Consider the following 10,180-nt stretch of genomic DNA (forward strand, 5'->3'; position numbering starts at 1 on the left):
CCATGTATTACTGATGGACGAAACGGAGGCACGCACGCTGGTGCGCCGTTGCAAGTCCTTCACCATCATCAACAATGAGCTCTACAAGCACAGCGTCTCCGGAGTATTCTAGCGGTGCGTCACCGCCGACGAAGGCCGCAAGATTTTGCGCGACATCCACGCGGGCGACTGCGGCCACCACGCAGGCGCGCGCTCGATCGTAGCCAAGGCATTCTGGCACGGCTTTTACTGGCCAACAACCCATGAAGATGCTATCAACCTCGTTCGCGCATGCGCCGGATGCCAGAAGTACGCGAGTCAATCACACATGCCGGGCTTGGCGCTAAAAACCATACCCCTCACCTGGCCGTTTGCCGTCTGGGGCATGGACATGGTGGGGAAATTCAAGACAGCCCCCGGCGTGTACACTCACCTCCTAGTCGCTGTGGACAAATTCACCAAGTGGGTGGAGGCAAAGCCCATCAAGAAGTGTGACGGCAAAACAACTGCCAAATTCAAACCAGAGCATCCTCCATGGAATCAAACCACGATTGGTGGTACCCCTAGAGCGTGTGGCCGGATGCTGGGCAGAAGAACTCCCCTCCGTGCTCTGGGGCATTCGCACAACACCCAACAGGTCGACTGGCTTCATGCCTTTCTTCCTGGTGTACGGCGCCGAAGCTATCATGCCCACCGACATCGCCTACGACTCGCCACAAGTCGCCAACTACGCTGAAGAAGAAAACGAGCACGCTCGGCAAGACGGCATCGACCTCCTCAATGAGGCACGAGACCTTGCACTCTCTAGGATAGCCATTTACCAGCAAAATCTCCGTCGCTACCACAGTCGCCGCATCCACGGTCGCTCCTTCAAGAAGGCGACCTCATCCTTCGGTTAATCCAGGACAAGAAGGGTATGCACAAGCTTTCCCTCCCCTTGGGAAGGTCCATTCGCCGTCAGTCGCGCGCTCGGCAACAACGCCTACTACCTCACCGACGTTCACAAAGACGACAAAGGCGAGCCACTCACCAGGGAAGTCGAGCGCCCCTGGAACATCAACCTCCTCCGTCGGTTCTACACCTAGGAAGAACATGTAAGCAACACACGGATATCAATAAAGTCGCATGTTGCCTCAATCGCATTTGCCGACCGACTCACCATCACTCGCCACAGGAACATATCTCCCATCTCACAACCACGAGCCCAGTCGCAAAACCGTGCGACTCAGGGACAGGGAGACTTTCGGTTGCTGCTGCTGGCAGGGCAATCCAAGTTCAGCCAAGTAGCTCAGCTAAAAAGGGCACGACAGGCAAACCGGTCGCAACACCAGGCCTGGCTAGCCCTGCGTCCCTTACGCCGTCAAGCGAAAACGGCGACTGGATCACACAGCAGGGTCGCCCGCCCGACCAGCCCTCCGGGTCCAGCAAACGTACAGTGCTACGCTATACAGCAGGCAAACGCCCTCCTCTACCTTAGGCAGGTGACTTGAAAGGCTAAGTACTTCGGCCAAGGACTCCGCAAAATGGACCCGCGGCTCGCAAAGGAACAACGCAACAACAAGAACCCCTTTGGAGTCGCCAAGCGACTGGCTCACCGAGCAACGACGAGAGGCACGCTACACAAACAGCGCAAAACAAACGACCCACTCCTTCACCCATGAGGCTGCTATTCGCACTAAAAGACTACGTACTACGACTGGGGACGCCCATCTCGGCAAGGAAAAAAGTCAAGTCGATAGCCTTCATCGGGGTCGCAGAAGCGACTGGCCCATCTGGCCATGGAGAGTAGGCTCATAACATAAACATTCGCACAGAGAAGATCATCAAGCGCCTCTTGTCAAAAGCAAGTTACTTATATACAACTAACACCCACGAGTGGCATACTCGCAGGGACAATTTTTTTCCTTACATGCCAGAAGATCACCTACCATACAAGAAGAACTCAATGGATTTCCCACTGGCATTTTATTGAATATCACCAGCTCGGCACCACCCTCTCCGTGTAAAAACTTCGGGGTGTACCTGACAACCGGATAGGTGGATAGGGCATTGGTGGCCGCATCATGGAAGAGATGCTCGGCGGGGAAGTCCTTCGGGCCCGCTTCCTTCTCCGCGTCCTCGGGAGCCGACTGGCTGACAATATGTGTCTCCATGTTCGCAGTCGCCAGCACTCGGTCGGCCTAAGGGCGCACCACCTCCATCAAGCGCAACACCTCAGCGACATCGAACTCGCCAGTCTTAGACGGAAAGCCGGCCGTCACCTCCTCCACATCGAAGCCCTCCGAGTAGTGGGCAAGCACCATGCTCAGAGCCAAAGTGACGCCCACACGGCAGGAGGAACGGCGGAGCCAGTCGACCACCTCCGGAATGTCGGAGACGGCTTTGAAGATCATCGAGTACAGCCTAGACAATGCTCCTCTAGTCTTTTGCAGAAGCCCAAGGACTTGGACATTAGACTCGGCAGCAAGCGACAAGGCATCGTATGTGGAGTCCCCCCGAAGCTGATGGCGTCGAATGACGGTTATATTGGCGGCCTCTGAAAGAAAGACAGATCAGTAGCCAGTAAGGAAAAACCAAGAAAAGAACTATGAGTCGTGAATTTTACCCAATAAATCCTTGATGGATTCGCGGAGGACGCCTTCCTTTTTATCGACTGCAACCGCTGCCGCACGCCTGGCGTTCTGTTCATCCTTCATCTGCTGCTTCAGCTTTGACAGATCCTCCTTCAGCAAAGCATTTTCCTTCTTGGCGTCGGTGGCAAGCCTGTTGGCCTCGAGCACTTGATCAGCCGAAGACTTGACGGTCTTCCGAAGCTGGGCGTTTTCAGCCTCCAGTCGAGTAAACTGCTCAGCAAAATCTACCACAGCATCGACTGTGGCATAAATCGGCTGCAGCAAGGGAAATCAAGAAGACTCAGTTGAGATGAAGAAAATTCAACAAGACAAGGTAGAGTAAATACTTACGTGGTCACGAGCAGCCGATGAAGTAGGAGCGTCACCAGGAGGAATAACCTTCGACACTGGAATTTTTTCCACGGTCGTCCTCGTGGGAGGCGTCGACTTGGCAGAAGAAGGATTCGGCTCCTTAGCTGATGTCGTTCTCTCAACAGATAATTTAGCCCTCTTTGCGAGCGGAACATGATCATCATCAGAGCTGCTTGAGAAAAAAAGAATGATTAGCATACAAAATAACAGAGGACAAATTACGAAGGAGTAAAGATGCTCACAGTTCCAGGTCATCTTCGGCAGCAAAGAAGCCTGACAGCCCCTTGTCGGCAGGAGAAGGCGGAGAAGCTCCAGCGGCATCATTATCTTGTTCACTGGGACTTGATTCAGCCGTTGTGATAAAATCCTCGTCTATCTGCAAGTGATGCTTGCTCCTGGTGAAAGCGGCCTCCTCGACAGTGTCGTCTTCTTGGACATCACTGTCCTCAAAGACCTGCTGGACGTCCTCGGTCCCTTCAGAATCGTCATCATCGTCCTCTGGTTCCACACCGCTTTCCGGTGTGGGAGGATAACATTGGACAGCGGAGGAGGCCTATCAAGAAATAGAAAGAGGAAGATTGTAAAGCACAACGAAGAAAGAAGAAATAAAAGTAAGCAGGGAGCGGCAAAGGTTACCTCAGTCGGGAGATGGTCAAAATCGTAAAGAGAACGAGCCGATGTCAGGACAATGCTATCCTTCATACTGAGGCACGTCAAGCGGCGAACCTCGTCCCGAAGCTCGTCTGCCGACAGGTCGGCAGAGCTGATCCTTGACTTGTCGCCCTTGCCAGTATAAAGCCATAACTGGTGGGTCGAGACATTAGAGGCTGCACTCGACGTTGCAAGAACACTGAAACTACTTCAGTGCCACACATCGTCAAGCCTCCCGTATTCTTCAGGACGACGATCTGCTCAAACAGCTTGTCGGCTGTCGCCCTCTCTTCGGGAGAAAGGGCGTTTTTCCAGGACTTCTTCTGGTGAGCTATCAGGACGTCTTCGAAGGGAGGAAGATTCGAGTGCCGCCCAGGCATCACAGGGTTTCTCAGGTAGAACCATTTGTTGCGCCAACCCTGGACAGATTCCTTCATCGGATAGTCGAAGTAGTCGACCTCCTTCCTGACGACAAAGCCAACACCACCGACGACGGGGGGGGCCATTGCTGTCGTTGTGACGCTTCACGTAGAAGATCTTCCTCCAAAGACCCCAGTGGGAGTCAATGCCAAGGAAGGCCTCGCAAACGGTAATGAAGATGGAGAGGTGGAGAATGGAGTTTGGGGTCAGCTGCCAGAGCTGAATCCCGTAGAAGAAAAGAAGGGAACGAAGGAACTCGTGGGCTGGAAGAGAGAGACCGCGGAACAAAAAGGCAACGAACATGACGGTGAAGCCCTTCGGGGGCCGTGGGCGAGAAACAGCACCTGGAAGATGAATGTCGTCGTCAGATGCGGAGAAGAAGCCGAGGTTGCGCAGCCTGTTCACATCACGGTTGGAAATGGTGGAGGCGCTCTAGTCGCGGCTGACTTTGGCCGCATCTGAGGCACTGGCGCTCCTCTTCTTGCCCATGGCGCGCGGAGCTTCTGAAGGAGGAACAGAGGAGGCAGGAAAGCTTGAACGAGAAGATGAGCAGTAAGAGGCGTGAAAAGTAAAAACAAAGAGGCCCTCTATTTATGCCGCAAGAACTTGCGCGAGATTGTGGCCATAACTCCACAGGCGTCGTGGGAGGTGGAGCAGATCTGGCTGTATACGTGGTGCTTAAAGAAAGAACGGAACCGGCGGCCCATTATTCCCACGTTGTGCGAAAATCGAGGAGACGCCTCGGTCACCGCGCGTGCACTAGTCAATTCCTAAAAACTACCCGAGCAGAACTAGGGTGGGCCCGTCAGGTCAAGTCTTGTCAATCAAACCACAGCAGCAAAACGTCAACAGTGACGTCGTAAAGATTGTTATGAGCATTCGAAGGAATAAAAAGGCATCGGATGATGAACTTGAGTCTATGCACAGATCACGAAGCATCTGCACTTAGACTCGGGGGCTACTCCCATCGGGAGCGCTGACGCGCACCCGACAGATTGAGGACTCGAAGAAAAAAGGATGAAGAAAAAAGAAAAAAACAATTGCTCAGAACGAGTCTGCACCCAGTTGCAAGCACCCGTGCCCAGACTCGGGGGCTACTCCCATCGCGAGCGCTGGATGCGCACCCGACAGAACTTATTTGCACTCCAGGATCATGCCCGGGGACTTGATTCTGTGTAGGGTAACGTTGTTTTGCCATCGGTAGTTAACCAACAAAAGTTGGGCACGTTACTCATCATCCCTTGCATGCAGAAAATATATCGGATGACCTATGAAGACTTGCATAAAAACTTCGGCAGAGTAGAACGTTCGAGTGGTACAACTTGAGTCTATGCACAGATTACAAGCATCCGTACCTAGACTCGGGGGCTACTCCCATCGGGAGCGCTGACGCGCACCCGACAGAAGAAGATGATGCTGATTCTAGATGAACAAGAACAATCAAGGAGAAGAACATCAGAAGGAGACATGCTTCAGTCTCTACCCGAACAATGTTCGGCTAGACACTCGGGGGCTACTGACGTGGGCATTACCCTTTGGGTAACCGACATTGCCCTATCCCATATTTCCTAGTTGGAGGCCCATGAAGACACTTGGAGGCAAGATGGGCCACCTGGACGGCGCACCCGAAGAATCCTTGACGGGCAAGACAAGGAAGCAGCCGAACAAGGAAAGATTAGATTCAAAACTACTGTAAACCTAGTCGTACTCGGTAAGACCTCTTGAGACCTGGCCTCCTATATAAAGGCCAAGAGAGGGGCTGCCGAGGGACACAATCAATCTTAACAGCCTTAGCCACCAAAAGTCTAGAGCTAGGTTGCCGCAGCACTTAGCCTCTCGACGAGACCTCAGCCGAACTATCCGGCACCCCATTGTAACCCATTATCTTCATAATCAAGAATAGACAGGCAGGACTTAAGGGTTTTACCTCATCGAGGGCCCTGAACCTGGGTAAATCGCTCTCCCTGCTTGTCTGTGAACCGATGTCTCGTGTCAGCTTGCAGGATTCCGCTAACCCTAAGCCCCAATCGGAGGGCATTGCCGAGGAGTACCCTCGACACTTACCACGTGAACTTCGCTGACCGCCGTGTGAAGCTCAGTAAAGGACAAAGACGTCAGCGGAGGACGGCGCGACTCGTGCGCCCCGCCCCCTGCACCACCGCCTGGGTCGACGGTGCTTCTCCCGCCGGCGCTTCGGGGTCGCTGGGGTGAGCCGGGTCCCTGGCAGCCTTTGTTTGCCGCTCCCTCATCTTCGCCGAGGAGCCGTCCCCCTCGACAGCGCCTTGCTCCTTCTCCACCACGGGAGGCATGACGTCCGTACCTTGAGCCGTCGCCGACTCGGTGCACACTGTCTCCTCCTCCACCACGGAGGGAACAACGTTCGGCCCTCGAGCCGTGGCTGACTCAGCGCCCGCTTTCGCCACCGCATCGCCACTCGCGCTCGCCGAGGGTCCGCTCCCGTCGACTGGCCCGGCCGAACTGGTGGCCGTGGCCACCGTCTTTCTCATGGTGGCAGGTTCCTCTCGCGACGAGGCAAAACCCACGGGGTCGGCGGCCGCCCTCTTCGGCTCGGCGGCCTTCTTCAGCTCAGCCGCCTTCTTCGCCTCGGCTGCCCTTGTTACCGCCACCCCACCGACCGAGGCGGGCCTCATCAGCACCTGATACGTCTCCGACGTATCGATAATTTCTTATGTTCCATGCCACATTATTGATGATATCTACATGTTTTATGCATACTTTATGTCATATTTATGCATTTTCTGGAACTAACCTATTAACGAGATGCCGAAGAGCCAGTTGTTGTTTTCTGCTGTTTTTGGTTTCAGAAATCCTAGTAAGGAAATATTCTCGGAATTGGACGAAATCAACGCCTATGGGCCTATTTTTCCACGAAGCTTCCAGAAGACCAGAGGACTTACGAAGTGGGGCCACGAGGTGGCGACACAACAAGGCGGCGCGGCCAAGGAGGGGCCCGTGCCGCCCTAGTGTGTGGGCCCCTCGTGACGCCCCTTGACCTATCTCTTCCGCCTACTTATAGCCTTCGTCGCGAAACCCCCAGTACCGAGAGCCACGATACGGAAAACCTTCCAGAGACGCCGCCGCCGCCAATCCCATCTCGGGGGATTCAGGAGATCGCCTCCGGCACCCTGCCGGAGAGGGGATTCATCTCCCGGAGGACTCTACACCGCCATGGTCGCCTCCGGAGTGATGAGTGAGTAGTCTACCCCTGGACTATGGGTCCATAGCAGTAGCTAGATGGTCGTCTTCTCCTTATGTGCTTCATTGTCGGGTCTTGTGAGCTGCCGAACATGATCAAGATCATCTATCTGTAATGCTATATGTTGTGTTTGTTGGGATCCGATGAATAGAGAATACTATGTTATGTTGATTATCAATTTATATCTATGTGTTGTTTATGATCTTGCATGCTCTCCGTTATTAGTAGAGGCTCTGGCCAAGTTTTTACTCTTAACTCCAAGAGGGAGTAATTATGCTCGATAGTGGGTTCATGTCTCCGTGAATCTGGGGGAGTGACAGAAACCTCTAAGGTTATGGATGTACTGTTGCCACTAGGAATAAAACATTGATGCTATGTCCGAGGATGTAGTTATTGATTACATTACGCACCATACTTAATGCAATTGTCTGTTGTTTGCAACTTAATACTGGAAGGGGTTCGGATGATAACCTGAAGGTGGACTTTTTAGGCATAGATGCATGCTGGATAGCGGTCTATGTACTTTGTCGTAATGCCCAATTAAATCTCACTATACTCATCACATCATGTATGTGCATGGTCATGCCCTCTCTATTTGTCAATTGCCCAAATGTAATTTGTTCACCCAACATGCTATTTATCTTATGGGTGAGACACCTCTAGTGAACTGTGGACCCCGGTCCATTCTTTTAATCGAATACAATCTACTGCAATTGTTCTACTGTTTTCTGCAAACAATCATCATCCACACTATACATCTAATCCTTTGTTACAGCAAGCCAGTGAGATTGACAACCTCACTGTTACGTTGGGGCAAAGTACTTTGGTTGTGTTGTGCAGGTTCCACGTTGGCGCTGGAATCCCTGGTGTTGCGCCGCACTACATCTCGCCGCCATCAACCTTCAACGTGCTTCTTGGCTCCTACTGGTTCGATAAACCTTGGTTTCATACTGAGGGAAAACTTGCCGCTGTACGCATCACACCTTCCGCTTGGGGTTCCCAACGGACGCGTGCTGTACGCGTATCAAGCAGATTTTCTGGCGCCGTTGCCGGGGAGATCAAGACACGCTGCAAGGGGAGTCTCCACATCCCAATCTCTTTACTTTGTTTTTGTCTTGCATTATTTTATTTACTACTTTGTTTGCTGCACTAAATCAAAACACAAAAAGATTAGTTGCTAGTTTTACTTTACTTGCTATCTTGTTTGCTATATCAAAAACACACAAAAATTAGTTACTTGCATTTACTTTATCTAGTTTGCTTTATTTACTATTGCTAAAATGGGTACTCCTGAAAATACTAAGTTGTGTGATTTCACAACCAAAAATAATAATGATTTCTAATGCACACCTATTGCTCCACCTGCTACTACAGCAGAATTCTTTGAAATTAAACCTGCTTTACTGAATCTTGTTATGAGAGAGCAATTTTCTGGTGTTAGTTCTGATGATGCTGCTGCCCATCTCAATAATTTTGTTGAATTGTGTGAAATGCAAAAGTATAAGGATGTAGATGGTGACATTATAAAATTAAAATTGTTCCCTTTCTCATTAAGAGGAAGAGCTAAAGATTGGTTGCTATCTCTGCCTAAGAATAGTATTGATTCATGGACTAAATGCAAGGATGCTTTTATTGGTAGATATTATCCCCCTGCTAAAATTATATCTTTGAGGAGTAGCATAATGAATTTTAAACAATTGGATAATGAGCATGTTGCACAAGCATGGGAAAGAATGAAATCTTTGGTTAAAAATTGCCCAACCCATGGACTGACTACTTGGATGATCATCCAAACCTTTTATGCAGGACTGAATTTCTCTTCACGGAACCTATTGGATTCAGCTGCTGGAGGTACCTTTATGTCCATCACTCTTGGTGAAGCAACAAAGCTTCTTGATAATATGATGATTAATTACTCTGAATGGCACACGGAAAGAGCTCCACAAGGTAAGAAGGTAAATTCTGTCGAAGAAACCTCTTCCTTGAGTGATAAGATTGATGCTATTATGTCTATCCTTGTGAATGATAGGACTAATGTTGATCCTAATAATGTTCCGTTAGCTTCATTGGTTGCTCAAGAAGAACATGTTGATGTAAACTACATTAAAAATAATAATTTCAACAACAATGCTTACCGGAACAATTCTAGTAACAACTATAGGCCATATCCTTATAATAATGGCAACGGCTATAGTAATTCTTATGGGAATTCTTACAACAATAATAGGAATTCACCCCCTGGACTTGAAGCCATGCTTAAAGAATTTATTAGTACACAAACTGCTTTTAACAAATCTGTTGAAGAAAAGCTTGGGAAAATTGATATACTTGCTTCTAAAGTCGATAGTCTTGCTGCTGATGTTGATCTTTTGAAATCGAAAGATATGCCTCATGAAAATCATAATAATAAGATTGTTACTACAGTAAATGCCATCCAAGTTAGAATTAATGAGAATATAAGATTGATGGCCGAATTGCGTGCTAGGTGGGAAAGAGAAGAAAATGAGAAAGAAGATAATATAGCTAAAGTTTGGACTATTACCACCACTAGTAATGCTAATGCTTCACATGTTGCTGCACCTCCAACTAATAATGGTAAAGTAATTGGTGTTAGCAATGTTTCCACTTCAAATGCAAAGCGCGAAAAACTGCCTGAAACTGCTAAAACTGCTGAAACTGCTTGTGATAAAGCTGCTGAAATTTTTTCCAACATTGGGGATGATGATCCCATTGCTTTAGATTATAATGGTTTGGATTTTGATGATTGTCACATCTCTGAAGTTATGAAGTTCTTACAAAAACTTGCTAAGAGTCCTAATGCTAGTGCTATAAACTTGGCTTTCACGAAACATATTACAAATGCTCTCATAAAAGCTAGAGAAGAGAAACTAGAACGCGAAGCTTCTATTCCTAGGAAGCTAGAGGATGG

The 10,180-nt window shown here is 49.7% G+C and overlaps 1 protein-coding gene across 1 annotated transcript; it reads left to right on the forward strand.

Annotated features, from left to right (window-relative positions):
* Window positions 1–307: 307 nt before the first annotated feature.
* Window positions 308–1,064, forward strand: LOC139832795 (uncharacterized). Its single transcript, XM_071822673.1, has 3 exons — window positions 308–476; window positions 571–873; window positions 925–1,064. The coding sequence occupies exons 1-3, from the start codon at window positions 308–310 to the stop codon at window positions 1,062–1,064; spliced, it is 612 nt and encodes a 203-aa protein (XP_071678774.1).
* The last annotated feature ends 9,116 nt before the right edge of the window (window positions 1,065–10,180 follow it).

Source organism: Lolium perenne, chromosome 1 (genome assembly GCF_019359855.2).
Source record: "Lolium perenne isolate Kyuss_39 chromosome 1, Kyuss_2.0, whole genome shotgun sequence".
Taxonomy (NCBI): domain Eukaryota; kingdom Viridiplantae; phylum Streptophyta; class Magnoliopsida; order Poales; family Poaceae; genus Lolium; species Lolium perenne.